This window comes from Hyperolius riggenbachi, chromosome 4 (genome assembly GCF_040937935.1).
Source record: "Hyperolius riggenbachi isolate aHypRig1 chromosome 4, aHypRig1.pri, whole genome shotgun sequence".
NCBI lineage: Eukaryota > Metazoa > Chordata > Amphibia > Anura > Hyperoliidae > Hyperolius > Hyperolius riggenbachi.
Genome location: NC_090649.1, coordinates 94,501,365 through 94,525,081, shown reverse-complemented (window position 1 = coordinate 94,525,081; position 23,717 = coordinate 94,501,365). Strand labels below are relative to the sequence as shown.

General features: G+C 45.2%; 1 protein-coding gene across 2 annotated transcripts in view; it reads left to right on the top strand.

Annotated features, from left to right (window-relative positions):
* Positions 1–23,717, top strand: part of LOC137570422 (isoamyl acetate-hydrolyzing esterase 1 homolog) — a 90,038-nt gene that overhangs the window by 14,335 nt on the left and 51,986 nt on the right. For both annotated transcript variants that reach the window (XM_068279095.1, XM_068279096.1), the window contains one exon: positions 1,801–1,946. In XM_068279095.1, the coding sequence (XP_068135196.1) occupies positions 1,801–1,946 (146 nt within the window). The remainder of the gene's footprint in view (positions 1–1,800; positions 1,947–23,717) is intronic.

The following is a 23,717-nucleotide window of genomic DNA, read 5'->3' as shown; positions in this document are numbered from 1 at the left end:
GCTCTGCCTCTGACACAGGAGACCAGGGTTCGAATCTCGGCTCTGCCTGTTCAGTAAGCCAGCACTAATTCAGTAGGAGACCTTTGGCAAGTCTCCCTTACACTGCTACTGCCAATAGAGCGCGCCCTAGTGGCTGCTGCTCTGCTCTGGCGCTTTGAGTCCGCAAGGAGAAAAGCGCAATATAAATGTTATTTGTCTTGTCTTGTCTAAGCTCGGTCTTGCACAAACATGCGCACATTTCTTGATTATGAGCATAGGACTGGGGCTGACTGCTCTAAAACACATGCATGTGACCACGAGGATGCCAAGGAGAGGTATGACAAGCTGTTATTAATACATCTGCTGACTGCTATACCTCAAAGAAGAGTCACATGACTAGCTGAGCAGCCGCTGAGATGCATTAAGCATTGGATGAAAGCAGAAGTTGGTTGATCCATTATTTTCAGAAATTACATGGCTGACTGTTTATTTACTGATATTTGGTCACTGGCTGCTATTAAAATAAGAAAATGCTTGTATACCACATAGTAAGAATGCTCTGCATAGTGTAGACCTTTCTTAGTGCTATTGAAGGAAGTGACAGCATCATTGTCAGTGGTGTATCTAGAGGGGTGCAGGCATGGCTCATGCCATGGGTGCCACAGCACCATGGGTGCCATGCCTGCCCCTGTACTGTGCTGCCTTGCCTGCCCCTGTGCTATGCCACCATGCCTGCCCCTGTACTGTGCTGCCTTGCCTGACCCTGTGCTACGCTGCCATGCATGCCCCTGTGCTGTGTCACCATGCTTGCCCCTGTGCTGCGCTGCCATGCCTGCCCCTATGCTCTGCCACCATGCCTGTACCTGTGCTGCGCCACCATGCCTGCCTCTGTGCTGTGCCCGCTATGCCTGCTCCTGTGCTGTGCCGCCATGCTTGCCTCTGTGCTGCACCCGCCATGCCTGCCCCTGTGCTGCGTCGCCATGCCTGCCCCTGTACTGCACTGCCTTGCCTGCCCTTGTGCTGTGTCGCCATGCCTGCCCCTGCGTCTCCCCATCACACAGACTCAGATCAGATTAATTCTGTTATCTGTGGAACATGGTTACTTAAAGGGACACTGTAGGGGGTTCAGGGGAAAATGAGCTAAAGTTACCCGGGGCTTCTAATGGTCCCCCGCAGGCATCCTGTGCCCGTGCAGCCACTCACCGATGCTCCGGGCCCGCCTCCGGTTCACTTCTGGAATTTCAGACTTTAAAGTCTTAAAACCACTGCTCCTGCGTTGCCGTGTCCTCGCTTCCCCTGATGTCACCAGGAGCGCACGGTGCAGACACAGACCATACTGGGCCTGCGCAGTACGCTCCTGGTGCCATCAGCGGGATTGAGGACACGGCAACGCAGGCGCAGTGGTTTTCAGACTTTAAAGTCTGAAATTCCAGAAGTGAACTGGAGGCGGGCCCGGAGCATCGGTGAGTGGCTGCACGGGCACGGGATGTCTGTAGGGGACCATTAGAAGCCCCGGGTAACTTCAACTCGTTTTCCCCTGACCCCCCCCTACAGTATCCCCTTAATTTTAATGTGTATAGGGCGCACTTGGCTATTTAATTATTATTCCTGAGCCAAAAAACACATGCAACCATAACCAATTTATGCAAGAAAGGATGCCATTTTTAAAGGGGAAGGGGGCTTTGAAGGCGCGGGCCCAATTTCAGTGTTTGCCGTGGGCGCTTTATTACTCAGATATGCCCCTGATCATTGTATGTATGTTTCCTCCATTCTGGTTACAATAGGCCTGTATTTATAGTGATATGCTCTTTTCACCTACAGAAAATGTGATGTCCTGAACCGCGGTCTGGCCGGCTATACCACTAGAATGGCTAACCACATTCTGCCTGATTTGGTTACCTCCGCCAATGCAAAAGACACAGCTGCAATGACTATTTTTTTTGGTGCCAATGATGCCGTAATAAAAGGTAAATGATAGTGACTCCGCCTTCCTTCTTTCTTAGGGCCCTTTTCCACTAGCAATCGCTAGCGTTCACGCTGAACGCTAGAGATTGCTGAATCGCAATTAGCGGCGATTTTGCTATGCTATGCACTGCATTGCAAAATCGCGGCAAAAGTCGCTCCGCGGCGCGATCGCGATCAAGTAAAAAACGAATCGCTGTAGTGGAAATTACCTACCGCGATTCCTATGTTAAAAAGCAAACCGTAGCGATTGTAAAATCGCTAGCTGTTTGCGTTTTTGCGATTCAGCCAGCGCAAACGCGCTGGTGGAAAAGGGCCCTTATGGCTTTTCATTTGGAGGCATCAATTGTCTGTTTTCTACTGTTTATCTGAATGAGATAGAAGTCACCTGATAAGGCTCTGTTTGGAAAACCAGGCAACAATCTGAACTGTGGTTGCAACAGATGCATAAGCAGGAGTGACGTCATCAATAGAAAAAGTAATGTTTAAATAGAAAAAAGTGCCATCACTCATAGTATATAGCTAATGTTTGCAATCTTTATTGGTGTATAGTATAAAGGACGATCAAAAAACACTTTAAAACCAATTAAAAAGGGGATTGGTGGAGCGCTCCACTCGCCTCATTGACAGCGATACATACCACTCTCTCACACTCACGCCGGTACCGGCATTCACACAGGTGTCTTTGTGGCGGCAGGGAGAGGGAGGCACATCAGCTACAGCGTCCAGGGGTAGCTTGCTGCCGCAGTAATCTTCACCCATATGTAACAGGGACTCTCCTGCGTATATAACTCACCCCTTAGGTGATGCCCAAACTGTGATGACCTTGGCGATAAAGTAGTCCAGAGTATCTCAGCCTGCGGAGGCAACGCGTCGGTGGGCGGGGCTTCACGTCGTGAAGTTTGGTGGAGTGCTTCCGAGGCAACTGGACATAGCAACTACCATTCACCTAGTGCTTTTGAAAATAAAGAAATCCCTGAGAATCCCCCATGTGGAGATGGGCTAGTCCATCACCTGTCGGTTCTGTCACATTTCTACTACTTACTGTAAGTGACAGTAACATTTGGCTCATTTTACTCTGGGAGAAATGCACTTCTTATCTGTATAGGTTTACATATATTTTACATTTTAAGATTTTCATGACAGAGGTCCTTTAACTGAAATGTTTAGTGATTTGCCTCAGCCGAGGTTCAATATTGCACTGCCATTCTGACTGTTGTTATATCTCTCTACAGCCGTGGTTCTAAACCTGGGGTAAACCCCTGGGGGTACATCAGTACCTGTCAGGGGGTCCCCCAGGGTCTGCGGGCAAAATGGCGATGAACCTCATGCGGGAGATGTGAAGTAGCCTAGCTCTCTGACTGGCCCAAATGCTGCCTGTCATAACAGCACGTACACCCGCCCACACCACTATCGCGGCCAATCGGAGCCGCTGCTGTGACAGGCAGCATTTAGGCTAATGAGAGAGTAAAGGTGCGTACACACATGCGACTATAGTCGTTTGAAACAATCGTTCCCCGATCGTTTTAAACGACGATCGTTTAAAAAAAAGCAACCAACGATCATTAAGTCTAACGACGGACGAGCTAGATCGTTAAAAACTAACGATCTAGCTTGGCGGATTTTTACCAACGACGATCGTTTGCAAAAGTAGTACATCGTTGGAAACGGTCGTTCGTACTAGGCTTGACATGCGCATTTCGCTATTTCTCCATGAAACTTCTCATTTTTATGCGCAAGCGCAATAGTTGCTTTACGTGATGTAACGTTCGTTCTAACGATCAGATCGCTACACACATTTAAAAACTAACTTTACTTAGGTCGTTCTTTCATCAATTAAAAGTTTGTTCGTCGTTCTCAGCGAACGATCGTTGTCGCACGTGTGTACATAGCATCAGGCTACTACACATCTCCCGCTTGAGCGCCTGTGAATGGGGCAGAGCGTGCACTATGTGGGAGATCTAACAGCTGCTATTATGCAAATCTAAACTGCGCTGCAGCGCTACGGGGGGAGATTTAACTGCAGCTGTGCTAGCTAGCACATATACATTATGCATGTATTGTATACTAGTAAGTATACATACATGAGAAATATAGTATTTTCTGGGTGGGAGGGGGGGGGGGGGGCGGGGATGGTTGAGCAAGGAGGAATATATCTGCTCGGGCCCAGGGCCGGATTTGTACTTTTTACCGCCCTAGGCCGACTATACCATCTGTATGGTTGTTATCTCTGTGTGCCCCAATGAGAATTCCCTTACTTTCCATCATTGATTTCACAGACAATAGCCATTTTAGTAATGTGCATATAGATTATAAGTTATGTTTTCTTTAAGAACTTTCATGTTATGCTTGCCATTTCGTTAATGATGGACCCAGTTAGGCTGATGTGTACCTGCAGGATAGAGCTTCCAGGTCTTACTGGAATGACACAAGTCCAGGACAGAGAGTTCAAAGGTTAAAGCTGTCCTTGTAGATAAGGATGGCTGCATAGAACAGATTTACTGCCCCTCAATGAGCCACCCCTATATTTCTAGTGCCCTAGGCCATGGCCTATGTGGCCTTGCCAGAAATCCGGCCCTGCTCGGGCCACCATTTTCCTGTAGCCAGGAATAGAGGAGCAGGCCACGGGAAGGGAAGGGGAGGGGAAAGCAAAGGAGGTGGCAGAGGCTCTTCCGTCCAGCGCCATTTGCAGACTGTTTCTGCATGTGGCTGGATGTGTGAGAGGGAGCTCACATTGTGTATCACTGTATCAAAAATAGCTTTTATAGGTAGGCTGGTGGTGGAAAGAAACTGTTTTTTTTTTTCAATTTTTTTCCTTGCTGAGGTCCAGGCATAGAGTTTTGTGTGTGCTTTTAACAGTGCGAGCAGGTGACTGTACTTTCACCCCTGCCCAGCACATCTCTCCAGACTTGGGAAAGAAAAAAAAAAGTGTACAATTTGTTCTTTTTTCTTGCTGAGGCCCATAGATTTTCATTGTGTGTGATGTTATACTGCCTGACTAGTGCAAGGCAATCGTACTGTTACTACTGCCCAGCGCATCTCCAGAAACGTGGAAAAAAAAACCGTGTACAATTTGTTATTTTTTCAATCTTTTTTATTGCGTCTGCTGTTCTAGTGCGACTACTGATAAGAGAACGTATTTTGGGTACTGTCCTGAAGTAAAATTGATAAATAAAATGGCCACCTGTAAGCCATTTTGCCATACTCCCTTTGTTCTATACAGCATAGGACTAGTTCTCTTCTTTCACATGTTTTCATGGGTTTGGAATGTGCTACTAAGGATGATTTGTCTGTCTTGTAGATAAGGATGGCGCTGTGTGAATCTCACCAGTCAAACTAGCCTTAAATTAAACAAGCTACGGATGAAACATATACCTCTAATAATAATAATTAACGACTGACTGATCTCATCCACTTAAATATTAATATGTATTCATGTATTCATTTATGCTGTTGTAACGATTGTGGAACTTTCCCCGTGATCAGCGCACAACGCGTGCGCTGACACAGCGGAAATCCTCCACAAGCGTATAATTTGCAGGAACCCAGCAAAAGGTGCTACGCACCCGTAGAGGGAAAATTCCTGTCGGCAGATGGCGCTAGGGAGTGCAGAGGAACCAATCCTCTGTACCTCCACAAATGCCAGACAGGAATTGTACGGAACGCAATCGCAAGAGAGGCGATTGCGAATGCGAATGAGCAAAGGGACAGGTTGTATGTGTGTGCGCCAATCCAGTCGCCACCCCGCGACCGCACACACACAACAGCAGATATGAAATAGGAACGCGATCGCGAGAGGTGCGATCGCCAGACGAGACACAAGGCAGATCAGGACAGAATACGAGGTTAGCAAAGGCACAGCAAATAATACAATGAGGAGATACGGAAAATAACAAACGCTAGCTAACCGCGAACACCGCACTCATTCGCAACAGTGCACGCGGTTATGCGCGGTCTCCACGTGATAAGCACAATAGAGACAAGCACGCCTAACTAACCATTAACAGACAAACATGAAACAGAGGACGCGAGTGCTTGCTTAACGGTTACCTCACCGAGCCTCCAGCAAGCGTAGCAGACAGACACACGAAAACAGGGACAAGCGAGAGATAGGATCCACAGCACTAGCGAAAAGTGGCTAGCGCGATCCAAGTACAGAGTAGCAGAACAGAAGGATCCCCAGCGCTAGTGAAAAGTGGCTAGCGCGATCCCAGAAGACAGAACAGAAGGATCCCCAGCGCTAGCGAAAAGTAGCTAGCGCGATCCCAGGAGACAGAACATAAAAGATAGCTGGTAGCAACCGCTGCACCAGCTATACTCCAAGAACAGAGATCAGAACCATTTCCTGTCGACCACCATAGGGACAGGACAATGGCAACAGGCAAGACAAGACAGAACAGGCAATACAGATAATACAATCCTAACTGCACTAGGGAAATCTGCATAGCGCAGATTCAGGAATTACTCTAAGCTGATGTTTAAACAGAGAGCAAGGCTGACACCCCACCAGGAGTGTTACATAGGACGAAATCCTTATGAACAGCGAAGCATTGTGGGAAAGACATAGTACTTATAGTACACGCCTCCAATGAATGTGGCCAGGCCATTTGCATGACAACGTATGCAAATTCCTCTGCAAGCACAAGCTGCAAAACTGACAGAAGCTCTTCTTTCCAGAGTCCTGCAGCATGCAAATCAAAACAATGGTCAAAAAGCTGCCTGCAGCTGAGCAAATCATCACAGTACCCCCCGCCTCCAGGGTCGAATTCCAGACGACCCTCAAAACTGCTATTAGCAACAGACTCAAACTGGAGACTCATGAAGGTCAGGACAGCCCGACAAGGTCCAATTCCAGAGTCAGTCCACCCGAAACCGACCTCATCGGAAACAGAAGCCACCGAAACATGCCCATCAGTACTACCAGTCTCAGTATAACACCCATCAGGACTGTGAACGCCAGAGAAGAAGCCATCGACACCCTCCAGACAATACCCACCACCTTCCAAGGAGCGTCCGAAAATACCAAACCTGCCACAATACCTGTTCAAAGTGTCCCTTACAACACAAAAGCCACCGTTGATCTTATCCAGGGTACCAAGCAAAATTTCTCCCGGAATCTCCCAGAACCTTTTGAAGCTCCACAGAGATCCCAAGAGGGCAGAACAATCACCAGGCTCACATGGAGAATTACCAAGAACCCCCATGGAACCAATGACAATTCCGGATTCAGAATTACGAGGACCCCCATCAAGATCAAGACTTTCAGGGACCACTTCTGGGCATGCAAGCAGGCAGGCCATATCAGAGCATGTCTCCACCGAGGAAGCATCTGAGTACGCTGGTAACCGAGGCACACTTGGGCTTTCTGGGTCACAGAGCACACTGGGGTACACCAGCACAGGAGAAACCTCAGGACATGTCGGGGAACTGCCAACCTCAGAGTCCGACACGAGGAAACCAAAACCAGGACCGGGCAGAGAATCATCACGAGCAATGGTCTCAAGCACTGGACTTTCAAAAGAAGACTCGGACTCAAATTCAGAAATTTCTGTGACTGCAATATCATCATTGACTACATATGAGTGAAGCTCCACCAGAGCTGCAAAGGTAGTCAGCACAACAGCAATGCCTACTGAAGTGGGCAGCACCTCAGAAGGACATGGGGGGCAGGAGACATCTCCTACAAGTTCTGCTCCCTTTGGGAGGAACTCGGAGACCTCCAGAACATCAGACAAAACTTCAGGAACATAATTTTTCAAGTTTTCTTAGAAGGATTCTGAACTATCCATGTTACAGGGCAAAACTAGAACTTTATTTTGTGGACAGGGCAAATGTCCCAGGGAAGGTTCCACTATAAACTGAGACTGGATCTCATCATCATGAGCGGAATGTACAGGAATATCTACTAGAACACACACACTGACTCCCCAACTTTTATCTCACTGCACCCCGAATTCTGCGTAGCAGTCAAACTAGCTTGCAACTCCAAAACTGCAGAAAAACAGGTGAGTATAGCAGCAATACCTAGACGAGCCTCTAGGGGCACTGCAGGAGACATTGTACAAGGCAATATTAACTCATCCAGAGTACAGGGTGCAGAATCAGCATTTTTCTCAAAACAAGAAAGGGACTCACAAATGTCAGTGCAAGTGGAGATCATGTTTTTATTCATGGTACAGGGCAGATTCAGAGAAAGCGTCTTTGAACAAGGCAAAGAAGGTTCAGCATCAGATTCGCAAAACCGAAGCGCTGTCTCACTCTTAGATTCGGCTAACCATGTCGAATCCGAGAAATCAGAACGCAAAACCTGCGAATCAAAATTCACTTTAGGTTGTGAAACTGACGCTTCTATAGCGCAAACCTCCGCGATCTGCGGAGCAGACAGCAAGGCATCTAGGACCGAAACGCTGGAGCAACTGTCCCCAGGCAACGGACCCTTACAGGTGTGAACAGGGTGAGACAGAGACTCATTTGCAGGAGAAATAGCGACATCAACAGGATAAACTTTATTAGGCATAAAAATTTTACTTTTGACGCTGCATAGTCGAGAAATTTTCCCCATAGCAGGGTCACAGACGGAAGATCTCAAAGATCTGTTTCTAACTGACAAAGGATCCCACACATCCTTGAGGAAACCGGCAGACTCATGCCGATCACAATCTGCAGGAACATCCGAGAAACAGGCATCAAGTCACACAGATTCAAACTGCACACTGTCAGGAGAGAATCCTTCAGGATTCGCACAGGAACCAACCACAGCGGCATACTCATTCATTTCAGATTGCACAAAGTCAAGACTCTCATGCTTTACCCCAGAAAGGCAGGAACAATCATCCGACAACTATGTCTCTTTATTGGAATCAATTGGTTGGTGTGTGTGCAACTCATCCAAAATCGTTTGCCATACATAGATCACCAGATCCACATCATCCTTGTCACATTCATCGGAATCAATCAGAAGGTACATAGAATCGAGACAAGCATTCAAGACCAGGGGCGCCTTTACCTACTGACCACCCAGGCAGCGGCTTGGAGCGGCTTTGATGGGGAAGGCGCAATAAATTACTGTCAGTCCAAGGTGAAATAAAAATTCCTGTCCTGATAGACCGTTGTAAGGGACTGGAGAGAAAAAGATTTCCTTCTGTTTTAAGAAGGCAAATTACACCAAGCTTTGCTTTTTTAGTAGGAGGGCATTTGGTTCCTTTTATCCCCCTATACATTCCTAGTAGCTTGGGTCACCCTGAGCTGCTTGGTTACTCTGCTCTTTTCACAAATAGTCTTCTGCTAAGTCACTAAAGAATCATTCAGAGTTCAGAATTATAGATACTCCCTAAGAAGAAGGTGTCTCTGGCTTATAGCTGTTCTCTGCCCCTCCACAGAGGAGACAGCGACAGCGCCCTACGCCCAAATGTTACTGAGTCTGCAGAGGGAGTAAGACAAACAAACAAACAAACCGTAAACTCTGCAGACAGCTGTGTGCTCTGCTAGAATGTCTGCATGTCTAGATGTCAGGAGGATCACCATGACTAGCTAGGTAGGATCATCTGATCCTCTCCCCTACACAGCCTGCACTTCTCCCTGAATTCAACAGGACAGTGTTTGAAGTGTGTAATGGACACAGTGGGGGTTGCAGGTTTTGTCTTTCATTGTGCGTGAGTGAATAGGAGGGCAGCATCTAAAGCTCAAACAATGATAATGGACATGTAAGCAATGTGTGTAATTACATCCATCACTACTTATAATTAAAGATGGCATAATAATGTATTTCCATTAATGCTGTCTGTTTGCCCTCTCTCTAATGCTATGTACCACCTCACGATTTTTCCAACGATTTTCCCGATGTTCATCAATTTTTTTTTTTGAGCGACAAGTAGTCATTTACACGATGTCGTGACATCGCTTAGCGTTGTGTGGTGAAAAGTGACCGTCACTGAGGATCAAGTAAAGTACTGAGGTCGCTTGACTTCTCGTTCGTGCCCGTCCTGTAATGTCACGTGACATCTCACATACCCGCTGGCAGGAAGATGAATCGCTGGACGCTTGTCATGAGGGACACCTCGCTGGATCCATCTTCCTGTGTTGTTGCAGTCACTGTGGTGAGTGTGGAGCTTAACTTTGCTTGCCCTCACCCTCTGCTCATGCTCCCTCTCCCACTGTCTCTCTGACCAAACAACTGCTACTTGGGGAACAATGTGCACAACTATGTACACTAGTCTGAGCACTCTTCAGGGGAGCCAGTAGCATTTGGAACTATTATTGTGTATTTATGTAGCACTGACATCTTCAGCACTTTACAGAGTACATAGTCATGTCACTGACTGCTCACTGGAGCTTACAATTTCATCCCTACCATAGTCAAACTGTAATGTCCGACCATATTATTATCATGTATTTATATAGCACTGACATCTTCTGCAGTACTTTATATAGCACTGACATCTTCTGCATTACTTTACAGAGTACATAGTCATGTCACTGACTGTCCTCAGAGGAGCTCACAATCTAATCCTACCATAGTCATAGTCTAATGTCCTACCATATTATTATTATGTATTTATATAGCACTGACATCTTCTACAGCACTTTACAGAGTACATAGTCATGTCACTGACTGTCCCCAGAGGAGCTCACAATCTAATCCTACCATAGTCATAGTCTAATGTCCTACCATATTATTATTATGTATTTATATAGCACTGACATCTTCTGCAGCACTGTAGAGAGTACATAGTGATGTCACTGACTGTCCTCAGAGGAGCTCACAATCTAACCCTACCATAGTCATAGTCTAATGTCCTACCATATTATTATTATTTATTTATATAGCACTGACATCTCCGGAAGCACTTTACAGAGTACATGGTCATGTCACTGACTGTCCTCAGAGGAGCTCACAATCTAACCCTACCATAGTCATAGTATAATGTCCTACCATATTATTATTGTTTATTTATATAGCACTGACATCTCCTGAAGCACTTTACAGAGTACATAGTCATGTCACTGACTGTCCTCAGAGGAGCTCACAGTCTAATCCCTACCACAGTTATAGTCTAATATTTTCAATATAGTATTGTTTTGGGGTAAACCAGTAGACTTATTAGTATGTTTTTTAGGATGCAGGAAATGTCTGAAGTGTCTGAAGACAGAAACTCCATGCAGATTTTGCCCTGGCCAATGTTCAAGCCTAGGACTCCGCACTAAAATGCAGTAGTGCTACCCACTGAGCCTCTATTCTACTCATAGATATCTGCTCATCCATGTCATCAATTCTGACCCTCTACTACCCTTCCTCCCTCCATTCTACTTCTCTTCTCTTGTATCACTTACACTACAAACACACTGTGCTTATCTCCAGAATGGATTATGAATCAAACTGTTAGGCCCAGTGCACACCAAAACCGCTAGCAGATCCTCAAAACGCCAGCGGTTTTGGAGCAGATTTCAGAGCGATTCTAGGCATGTTTAGAGACATTTTCTAAACATGCCGAGCGTTTTTGTGAAGCAGATTACAAATATTGTTACAGTAAAAGCTGTTACTGAACAGCTTCTGTAACAAATACGCCTGGAAAACTGCTCTGATCTAGCGTTTTTCAGAGCGGTTTGCATTTTTCCTATACTTTACATTGAGGCAGAATCGCTTCTGCAAACCGCAAATGTGCAGCAGGAGGCACGTTTGCGGTTTGCTAAAAACCTCAAACCGCTGGTGTGCACCATCCCATGGAAATACATTAGCCAAGTGTTTTCACAGACAAATGCGGTTGGCGGATCGCTGCTAAAACCGCTCGGTGTGCACTGGGCCTTAAACCACCTTACCATATCAGCCCTTCAATGTCATGATATACCCACTCTAGTCCTACCCTAACAGGTGGTAACATATTTGCATATCTCATAATGTTTGTGAAAAATTATTTTGAAAGTAAGAATGTTTTGCTTGATAATCCAATCTTGCAATGTGACTGCCATTGGAACTTGTAGTGTGGATGCTGTATTTATTTGAGGTGCATACTGGCAGCATGTGCTGTATGGCATACAATGCTGATCATCCACAAGGCAAACTTAGGCAGCTGCCTAGGGTCTAGAGAGAGTTTAGGGGCCTGGTGGTTGCTAGCCCCCACCAAATCTAACTAAATAAGCCAGGTGACCATCAGTGGAGGGCAAAGTGTTATCTTGCCTAGGGCCCCATTTCATAGTTATCCCTCTCTGATGGCTTATATCATGTGTGAAGTGTTCTATAATGTATATGATTTTTGTTTTATTTTTTATGGGGGGGGGGGGGCACAGGATTTCTTGCCTGGAGTGACAAGAAGGCTAGAGGCGCCCCTGTTCAAGACATCTTCGCTTTTTGCAATGTAAAAATCGCAAAAGGCTTTCCAATCAAAATCGAATTCTTCCAGCAAGGCCCCAATATCCCAGGAAGCAAATGGGGGTTCAAACAGGCCAGTATCCAAATAATCTCCATAGGGGTGGAGTTCAGGAACAAGAACAGATTTTTTAACTGCTTTAACCACTTGACCCCCCAGTGCTAAATTTCTCCGTCCCTCTGCGCACTGCTTCACCCCCAGGGACGGAGAAAGGCGCACTTATTTGTTTACTGGCTGGGAGTGGGCGGGGACCTCGCGCGCACACTCCAGCCAGCCAGCACAGCAGGTGACTAATTGGATGTTAGGAACAAGCGTTCCTAAATCCAATTAGACGCGCCGATTGCGGACACAATGGAGGCTGCTTCAAACAGAAGCAGTCTCCATTGATAACACATTAATGTAAACAAACGTGTAGCGCGCGATCGCGCGCCCCCGCGACCCGCGCGCGCGCGCACACACCCCCGCTCTGCAGTGCAATGATTGGTTATGGGGACCCCAGTCCCCAATAACCAATCATATCACAGTAAAAAATGAATGGAAGCAGCGCTGCAATGTACAAATTGCGCTGGTGCTTCAGGGGTAAAACCCCTCCGTTGTGAAGTGGTTAAATACTTAATGCAGGAAGAAGTGAAGACACAGGACTAAATAAATTAAAAATAGACAAGGCACCTAGCCCAGATGGCATGCATCCTCGGGTCCTAAGGGAATTAAGTTCAGTTATAGATAAACCCCCTTATCTTATCTTTTGTGACTCTCTTGCAACTGGCAGAGTCCCAGTGGATTGGCGTACAGCCCACGTTTTCCCATTATTTAGGAAGGGCAAAAAATCAGATCCAGGAAATTATAGACCTGTAAGCTTAACATCAGTTGTATGCAAACTATTTGAGGGGTTACTAAGAGATACTATACATGACTTCATAGTAGAAAACAATCTTATTTCTCAGCATCAACATGGGTTTACTAAAGACTGGTCCTGTTTGACTTACATGCTCAGCTTTAATGAGATAGTGAACGCTAATGTGGATATTGGGAATGCTGTAGATGTGATATACTTGGACTTTGCAAAGGCCTTCGACACTGTTCCACAGAAAAGTCTGGTGCCAAAAGTTGAGGATGCAAGGACTGGGGAAGAGTCTGTGTGCATGGATAGGGAACTGGCTAATGGACAGAAAACAAAGAGTTGTAGTCAATGGATCATAGTCAAAATGGGAGACTGCTAGCAGTGGGGTCCCACAGGGGTCTGTACTGGGTCCAGTGCTCTTCAATTTATTTATTAATGACCTAGTAGATTCAGTAGTGAGCAATGTTGCTATTTTTGCAGATGATGCAAAATTGTGCAGAATCATCAACTCTCAGGAAGATAGGGACATATTGCAACAGGATCTGGATAGGATGGCTATATGGGCACATACATGGCAGATGAAATTCAATGTTAACAAAATGTAAAGTCATGCATTTTGGTTGTACCAATGGTCTAGCACCATACAAAATAAATGGGATACAGTTGGGGACATCAAACTTGAGGAAGGACTTAGGAGCACTCATCGACAACAAGTTAAATAATCGCACTCAATGCCAAGCCGCTGCAGCTAAAGCTAACAACATTTTGGGATGCATTAAAAGGGAAATAAAAACTTGAGATGTTAGCATAATATTGCCCCCTGCGTCACGCGCTGAGGTGTGCCTCTCTGCCCCCCTCTGCCCTCCCGCCGGATCGGAGCGCGGTGCCCGGAATTATGGCGTATGTTTCCAAGGACTGAACTCCCGCTTGGTCGATGAAATACAAGTTTGAGGCCCTGAGTTTGATACTCCCGCAAATATATATCGTGGATACTGCGGTTAGATGGGCAGGTGAAAAGTCGTCCATGCGGACACTGCATGTCGTATCAACAGAGGAGGTGGTAACTATGTGAAATAACGTATATGGCATCTACATCTGCAACGCTTATATGCATTACATGCATGGAAAATCCGATGTCCTGATATATGGCTTGGCTGAAATATTGAACTATCCTGTTTGCATAGGCCTATAAATTCACAGTACAGCTAATTGGCTAGGTGCACCAGCCTTAAACGGTCTGAAAAGACTTTTTGAAGAAACATAGTGATTTTTCGATGCTGAATGTGGAACTTTATTATTTTTTGCCATTTTTGAAAGTTGGATCTGCAGTGGGACACATTCTTTTCACATACGCCACTTATATGTTCAAGTGTCATGTTGATGATTTTTGTGGGTGACGACCCACGTTAGCTGGCAAATTGATGTGGAGGTCTGCATGTAGGGCATGGTGCTGTGATTTGCGGGGGGACATAGGGGGGCTTTGGGAGGGCACATTTTTATTGTGGTTGACCACTTTGGTATTGGGGCATGGGGTGATGCGGGCACGTTTGACATGCAATTAGCATATTAGATGCTTTAATCTTTTGGCATTGTAGGTGTCCGTGCCCGCCTCTCCCCATGTTGATGGTGTGATATGGTCAACCTTTTTTCTGGTCTGTGCACGGTCCTTTAGGACCTTCTGTTTGAGACACAGTGGGGCAACACCCCGTTTAATGTAAAATTGTGCATTATTATGGTGTGCTATATAAAACTTTTTACAGGCTTCATTATGTTTAATCAATGAATCAGTGAAAAATCAATGAATCAATGAAAAATATCTTTTTGATACTAAATAAATGTCAGGTGGTTGAACAGCATATACTGGTAGTGTGTTTGTGACTATTTTTGAATTTTTGACCAGTGCGTGTACCCACCTGTTTAGCACACCCTATTAATTACACTCCTTTGAGTAGTAGGTTTTTGTATGTGGTGTTGTACTTTGTTCTCTGGTTGAACTCGATGGACGTATGTCTTTTTTCAACCCAAATAACTATGTAACTATGTAACCAGGACAAATGGACAAATAAAATGTGTGGATTTAAATTACGATAGCATGTATTACTTTAAAACTAAAACACTACATTTTTTTCAATTTTTTTTCTTATTTTTACTGTTAAAACACTTTTAGAATAAAAGAATTCTTAGCAAAAAGTACCCCTAAAAAAAGCCTAATTGGTGGCGAAAAAAACAAGATATAAATTGTTTTGTTGTGATAAGTAGTAATAAAGTTATAGGGGAATGAATGGAAGGAACGCTGACAGGTCAAAATTGACCTGTTTTTTTTTTTAAGGGGAAAAACCCTTCGAGGTGAAGTGGTTAATGTAGTGTGCGATCCTACCTATAGCAGGATCCACATAAGCTTTGGATTGGGGCAAAAAACCTGGAAACTGATCAGCAGATGCATTATAACATCATTATCATACTGCATGGTTTTGCCCATTTCAGACTTGACAGAAATAGCCTCTTTATTTGTGGTTGCTAGGGGCAACGGATCTTTCTGCTGGGAAGCCTTCCTAGATCTTTTACGTTTAGACTAAGGGTACGTACAGACATACGATAACGATCGTTCGTTCTGAACGACGAACGATGTTAAAAGGAGGTATCGGCCGATGATCGTTTGAAGAAAGGCTACTTTGAACATCGTTCGTGTACGAACGATCTTGGAACGAGCGTTGCGTGCGCAACATGATTTATAAACTGATTTCAAACACAAGTGTCAAAAAGAACTGTTTGAGCATGTGCAAAGCTTTGAGAACGAACGATCAACGACCGATCGTTGTACAGACATTACTTTTTGAACGATGGTCGTTGGAAAAGATCTGGCAGAATGGATCGTTCTTTACCAACGACATATCTCGTTGGTCGGTCGTTTTAACGATCGTTCGTGCACTTTTTACGAACGATCGTCGGGCAATGCCGTCGGTAACGATCGTTTTAAACGACTATAGTCGCATGTCTGTACGCACCCTTAGAGGCTTTGGATGGCTGCTTTATGGATGAAAGAGTAGATGGAACAGCTGATTGAGCTGCTGACAACAACTCATTAAGGGGGTATGGTAATTGAGGTAATCTCAGCCAATTGTGAATTAAAAAGGCCAAGAATTCCAGGGGTCTTTGACTCAGGGTGGTATGATCTAACACATCATAAGCCCACATTGACATTTCACCCCCCAACAGAATGTAAACCATTTGGGGGGCCCAGGTAGACACTGGGGTGCATTGGAATTCAGGGTTCGCTAACAGTTTTGTACACTCAGACAAAAATTTGTCTGCTGATTCAGGTTCAAGTTTTTTAAATCTCTTAAAGGTACAAGAGCCATATTCGACAAAATCGTACAAATCGGAAATTCCGTCTACACTGGGGTTTTGGGTTGGGCTGTTCATACTATAACGATTGTGGAACTTTCCCCGTGATCAGCGCACAACGCGTGCGCTGACACGGTGGAAATCCTCCACAAGCGTATAATTTGCAGGAACCCAGCAAAAGGTGCTACGCACCCGTAGAGGGAAAATTCCTGTCGGCAGATGGAGCTGGGGAGTGCAGAGGAACCAATCCTCTGTACCTCCACAAATGCCAGACAGGAATTGTACGAAACGCAGAACGCAATCGCAAGAGAGGCGATTGAGAATGAGCAAAGGGACAGGTTGTATGTGTGTGCGCCAATCCAGTCGCCACCCCGCGACCGCACACACACAACAGCAGATATGAAATAGGAACGCGATCGCGAGAGGTGCGATCGCCAGACGAGACACAAGGCAGATCAGGACAGAATACGAGGTTAGCAAAGGCACAGCAAATAATACAATGAGGAGATACGGAAAATAACAAACGCTAGCTAACCGCGAACACTGCACTCATTCGCAACAGTGCACGCGGTTATGCGCGGTCTCCACGTGATAAGCACAATAGAGACAAGCACGCCTAACTAACCATTAACAGACAAACATGAAACAGAGGACGCGAGCGCTTGCTTAACGGTTACCTCACCGAGCCTCCAGCAAGCGTAGCAGACAGACACACGAAAACAGGGACAAGCGAGAGATAGGATCCACAGCACTAGCGAAAAGTGGCTAGCGCGATCCAAGTACAGAGTAGCAGAACAGAAGGATCCCCAGCGCTAGTGAAAAGTGGCTAGCGCAATCCCAGAAGACAGAACAGAAGGATCCCCAGCGCTAGCGAAAAGTAGCTAGTGCGATCCCAGGAGACAGAACAGAAGGATCCCCAGCGCTAGCGAAAAGTAGCTAGCGCGATCCCAGGAGACAGAACATAAAAGATAGCTGGTAGCAACCGCTGCACCAGCTATACTCCAAGAACAGAGATCAGAACCATTTCCTGTCGACCACCATAGGGACAGGACAATGGCAACAGGCAAGACAAGACAGAACAGGCAATACAGATAATACAATCCTAACTGCACTAGGGAAATCTGCATAGCGCAGATTCAGGAATCACTCTAAGCTGATGTTCAAACAGAGAGCAAGGCTGACACCCCACCAGGAGTGTTACATAGGACGAAATCCTTATGAACAGCGAAGCATTGTGGGAAAGACATAGTACTTATAGTACACGCCTCCAATGAATGTGGCCAGGCAATTTGCATGACAACGTATGCAAATTCCTCTGCAAGCACAAGCTGCAAAACTGACAGAAGCTCTTCTTTCCAGAGTCCTGCAGCATGCAAATCAAAACAATGGTCAAAAAGCTGCCTGCCTGCACAGGCAGCTGAGCAAATCATCACAGCTGTATTCTGTATTCCAATAGTTAACTTAGAGATTTTGTGAGGATCCAATCAGGTTATTGGTAGGAGGAATGATTGTAATGTGTAATTTGGGGTATATAACTTCTGTTACGAGCCTTACTAGGTAGACTAAAATTTCGTCTCCTGTACAGTAAATAAACCAATACTTTACTTCCAAGACATCGATTTGTGGTATTTCACAACAGTCCTTTTTTTACATTCATCCACAAACAGGGACTACCTGTATTTTGCTAGTATTTGGCTCCACCCACATCATGGCATGGCCAAACCCACTTTTTTTGCATCGATTTGTGGTATTTCACAACAGTTTGGCGAAGCCAGCCAGGAGGGTCCAGCCTGACACCCGATGCCTATCTGGTCCAGCGCTCTGAGGACAAGCTACCAGTGTGAATGTGCACAATACAGGTAAGCAGATACCTTGCATTTAGCTAAAATCTGTCACACATGGTGCTGTACCTGGAGCGCAATTACCAGAGAAGGTTTGGTTGTAAGGTGGCACTCCGAACCAGTCTGGAAGTAAACTATTGTAAAATTTGGACTTGTAAATATGGCAATCCTCACTGTCTGTGAATAGTGGGAAGAGAAGTCTGTAGGAAATGTGGAAATCCTCACTTATGTGCTGCCTGTATACTGTGCTGCCTCTGCACTTGATCCTAGTCTTCTCTGAGCAGTCTCTTGTACTGCATAGCTGAAGTGAGACTGGGATGGATTGCACCTCAGGTTGCATAGTTATGGCCACCAATAGGCTGCGAAGAGGACTTATCATCTGTATGCAGGCAGTTGGATAACTCCTAGGGAAATCCTCGTTCTTAACGGGAAGAGGTAACGGGTTGGGTATTAGACTCATCACGGCCAGAGAGTAATTACCTCTGGTTAAGCCTAGTGGAAATCCTCACTAGTTTATAGTGGGAAGGGATATATCCAGCAAGGTGATATTCTGTGTGGAAGAGTAAAGGAGTGAAAGTTATACAGCGTGTCAAATGTGGATGAAAGTTGCAGTTGTCAGTGGTAAATAATAATTATATTTGAGTGAAATTGCTTGTAAGTGGTTTAGAACATTTTGGCATATGGTTAACTAGAAGATAATAGTAACACTTGGGTTACCAGGGAAACTGTTTCAAAAATGCATTTATAATTAGGGAAAAATTAGGGACAGTTACTTTTTATTAAGCAAAAAGGCTGCGCATTTGTTAATTTGTTTGTTTGTCTACTAACATGTGCAGTTAGTGCAAGGCTAACTGTACTTGGAGGAACATTGCACCCAGTTCCTTGAAGGGGTTGTAGTATTTCACGGCAACCTCCAACGAACCTAGGGACATACTGTGCATGAGAGTGTACTAACTATCTGTAGGCCAGACAGCCATATCACAGAGATTAAGAAATTTCTAAAACATCTTCACTTTTTGTGTAGTGACTTAACTGTCTGGCATACAGAATATGGCATCACCATTGCAAGTTATGTGTGATATGTATCCAAATGATGCAAAGAATCTTACTAGATAAATGGTATGAAAAAACTAAAGTATTAACAGTGGCATGGCCAAAGACTGTCTCCTTCAATTGTAAGATCTTGAATCATTTGCAGACTTACATTGAAGCCACTGTTAAAGGGAAAAAAGCTGTGGCCCACTTGCAGATATTACAAAAATGGAGAGATCGTGCCACTGAGCAAGCTGGGTTAGAGGTTCAAACTCAGTTTGAAAAATTTCAGAAGTTAAAAGAGAAAGTTTCTGCTGTTGTGTTTGACCTGCCATTAACTCTCTCGCCAGAAGAGTTTGTTTCTGCAGTTGCGAGTGCCCTCATGCCCCCTCATCCTTACAAGCAGCCAGCTCAGAAAAAAAGCTGTAACATTCCCTGTGCTCAGGCTGTGTTAAAATTTACTGATGATAACAATCCAGCAGGAGGATATGAGAATCCGCCAGTTGGGGATAATAAATCAGACAGTCTAAATAAACTATTAGAAAGTGAGAGGAGTAGGGGAGGATTGGGATGGTACAGGAGGAGGCCATGTTCTATTTTTCCAGACACTATTAACCACTTCCCAACTGAGGGGTTTTACCCCCTGACCACCAGAGCAATTTTCACCTTTCAGCGCTCCTTCCATTCATTCGTCTATAATTTTATCATTACTTATCGCAATGAAATGAACTATATCTTGTTTATTTCGCCACCAATTAGGCTTTCTTTAGGTGATACATTATGCCAAGAATAATTTTATTCTAAATGTGTTTTAATGGGAAAATAGGAAAAAATGTGGGAAAAAAATCATTATATTTCAGTTTTCGCCCTTTATAGTTTTTAAATAATGCATGCTACTGTAATTAAAACCCATTAAATGTATATGCCTATTTATCCCGGTTATAAAACCGTTTAAATTATGTCTCTATCACAATGTTTGCCGCCAATATTTTAGTTGGAAATAAAGGTGCATTTTTTTCAGTTTTGCGTCCATCCCTAATTATAAGCCCATAGTTTATAAAGTAACAGTGTTATACCCTCTTGACATAAATATTTAAAAAGTTCAGTCCCTAAGGTAACTATTTATGTTTTTTTTTTATTGTAAATTTTTTATTTTTTTTTTTAATTACAAAAAATAAATAAATTGGGGAGTGTGGGAGGTAAGGAGTTAATTTTTTGTGTAAAACAAGTTTATTTGTGTGTAGAAAATGGTTAGGGTGTAGTTTTACTATTTGGCCACAAGATGGCAACATTACCAATTTGTTTCATGCTACCTGCAAGCGTCCTTGCAGGAAGTAGACTCTTGCAGGAAGTAGAAAGAGGCTGGGACTTTGTTATTTTTTCACAATGATCGCGCTGCTCAGCCGAGCGGCAGCAGGTCATTGCGGGGCTTAGATCAACGAACGGGAATGGATTTTCCCATCCGTTGATCTCTGGGCGAGCGGGCGGCGGTGTGTTTACTAGCGGCGGGCGGCGTGTTTACGAGCGGGAACGCGGACAGCGGCGGGAGTGCGCAAAGTACGGATTTCTCCGTCCCTGGGGGTGAAAGGATGGAAAAAGGGGCGGAGAAATCAGTACGCGCGGGGGTAAAGTGGTTAAAAACCTTTCCACCAAAGCTGCAGAAAAAGTTGAGCCAGGTAGTAGCTTTAGAAAATAAGCCTTGGACTGAAATATAGGCACACATTCTTCATTACAACAAACAGCTTGAGGAGTCCGAGAAAGATAAACAAAAGAATAAGGACAGACAGAAGACTACTCCTGTAGTGGAAGCTGCAGTTTTTTCACAAAATAATCCCCAGCAAGGCCAAGCTAATGCTGCCCCACCACGCAGGATGTCTAGCTGGGATACACAACAGGGGGGTGAAAGAGAAAGGAGAGGATATCCTTCTAGACGAGGGTTTTTTAGAGGACCCCCTTCATCACAATGTTGGATTTGTGGACGATTAGGACACATATCTAGACAGTGTAGATTTAATAATTGTCCTTCCTCACACGTTCCACCTGCCAGACAACCCCAGCCACATCCTCAATCACATTCTCCACATGCAGGTCCACAATTCAGGTCAGCAGGACCTGCACAGTACTGCTTGTTTAAATAAATGATACAGAATATGGAATCACCATTACAAGTCACATGTGATAGACATCCAAATGGTAAAACAAGTTTAATTTAGTATAGTGGTAAATGGCCTGAGAAAACAAAAATGTAATTGCATTATGGATACATTTAAGAAGTTACTACTGGGAAAAACAACATGGTTCAGATCCAAATGGTTACTAAATGAAACGTCCATGCTACAAATATGTTAGCGTTAGAGATTCAGGTTAACATTGGGAAAATCAGTATTTGGTAGTGAAAAGGTCTGCTGCAGTGTTCCATTAACCTCCCTGTACCAGCAGAGCTTGTTTGCAGCTGTGAGCTCACTATGCCCCCTCCTAAGGAATTAGCTCAAATAACAACAGTATCACCGTCTGTATACAGACTAATGGCCCATACTCACGAGGGACTTTTGTCGCCTCAACACGCGGCGCGCGCGTGTTGCGGCGACAGGTCGCCCGTGAGTATGGGCCGCGCGCACCCCGAACTGTCGCCCGAAACGGGCGCGCAACCCGAACTGTCGCCCGTCGCTGATGTCGCCAGGCGATTGAAATGTTCGCCGCCGCAACTACGGCGCAGCTGTCGCTAGTCCGCGTGAGTACGCGGACTAGCGACAGCAACCTCCATAGGGATACGCATAGCTTCCGGCGGGGGGAGGAGGAACGTCAGCGACAGCTTCCGTCGCGGCCGCTGGTCCCTCTTCCGCGTGTGTACGCGGAGGGACGTGGCGACGAGCTGTCGCCGGCCTGTCGCCCACACGCTCACGTGTGCTGGCGACAGGCTACTTTTGCTGCCCGTGAGTATGGGCCATAAGACTCTACAGAAATCATTGGCTAGTAAGGGCTCTTTCACACTAGAGGCTGCGGTAGAAAAGGCTGAAAGTCAGCCTTTTGCTTAACGCCAATACATAGCGTTTTCAAAGCGTTTTCAAAGCGTTTTGAAAGAGTTTTACAGCCCATATGAAAACGTCCTTTTTTTTTTTCTTCTATAAAAATAAGTGAACAAGATAGCTGTAAAACGCTTTGAAAAGGCTTTGAAAACGCTGAAGTTGGCGGTTTCCATTGACTATCATTGAAACGCCAACAGCCAACTTCGGCTGTAAACAGCCCTGAAAAAGCTCCTGAGAGTGTTGAAACGCAACGCTCCAAAACGCAGAGTTAGATGTGAAAGGTAAAATGAAAGTCTATGGACTTTCTTTTACCTAGCAAAACGCCAACTTCGGCCGTGGCGTTAAAACGCTGAAAAATCCCTCTGGTGTGAAAGGGCCCTAAGGGTTACGTGAACTGCCAGTAGGGGATAATAGTATTAGAGGGTAGAATAATCGCAAATGCCTTCTGTGGTAAGGAGGCAACTTCTGTTTTGTATAGCATTTTAGTAAGGAGGCTTTTTGGTCTCTTTCAGCCCCTTACACACTCCTAGGAGTTATGATTAACCATGAGCTTGCTGGGTAATCTAGAACTTAGGGTATAATGAATAAATACAAAATAATAATCGGAGGAAAAAATGAAAAATGATATCTCTTGTCTGTTGTAACAATTGCGGAATCGTCTCCGTGGTCAGCGCACCAGACGTGCGCTGACGCGGCGGATTTCCTCCACAAGCGTATAATTGAGGACACCCAGGCTAGGTGCTATGCACCTGCAGAGGGAAATTCCTGTCGGCAGGTGGAGCTGTGGAGTGTAGAGGAACAGCTCCTCTGCCCTACCACACATGCCAGACAGGAATTGTACGAAGGGAAGAAACGCTATCGCAAGAGAAGCGATTGAGAGTGAGCACAGAGACAGATTGTGTATGTGTGCATAAAACTAGTCGCCAACCCGCGACTGCGCACACACCACAGCAGATAAGAAGCAGGAACGCGATCGCGAGAGGTGCGATCGCCAGACGTGACACAAGGTTACAGCAAGGCGGAGCACAAGAGTAGCAAAGGCACAGCAAATCATACAAACAGAAGATGCGGAAAATAACAAACGCTAGCTAACCGCGAACACCGCACTCATTCGCAACAGTGCACGCGGTTATGCGCGGTCTCCACGTGATAAGCACAATAGAGACAAGCACGCCTAACTAACCATCGACAGACAAACATGAAACAGGGGACGCGAATGCTTGCTTAACAGTTACCTCACCAAACCTCCAGCAAGCGGTCGTAGCAGACAAGACAGACACACGAAAACAGGGACAAGCGAGAGATAGGATCCACAGCACTAGCGAAA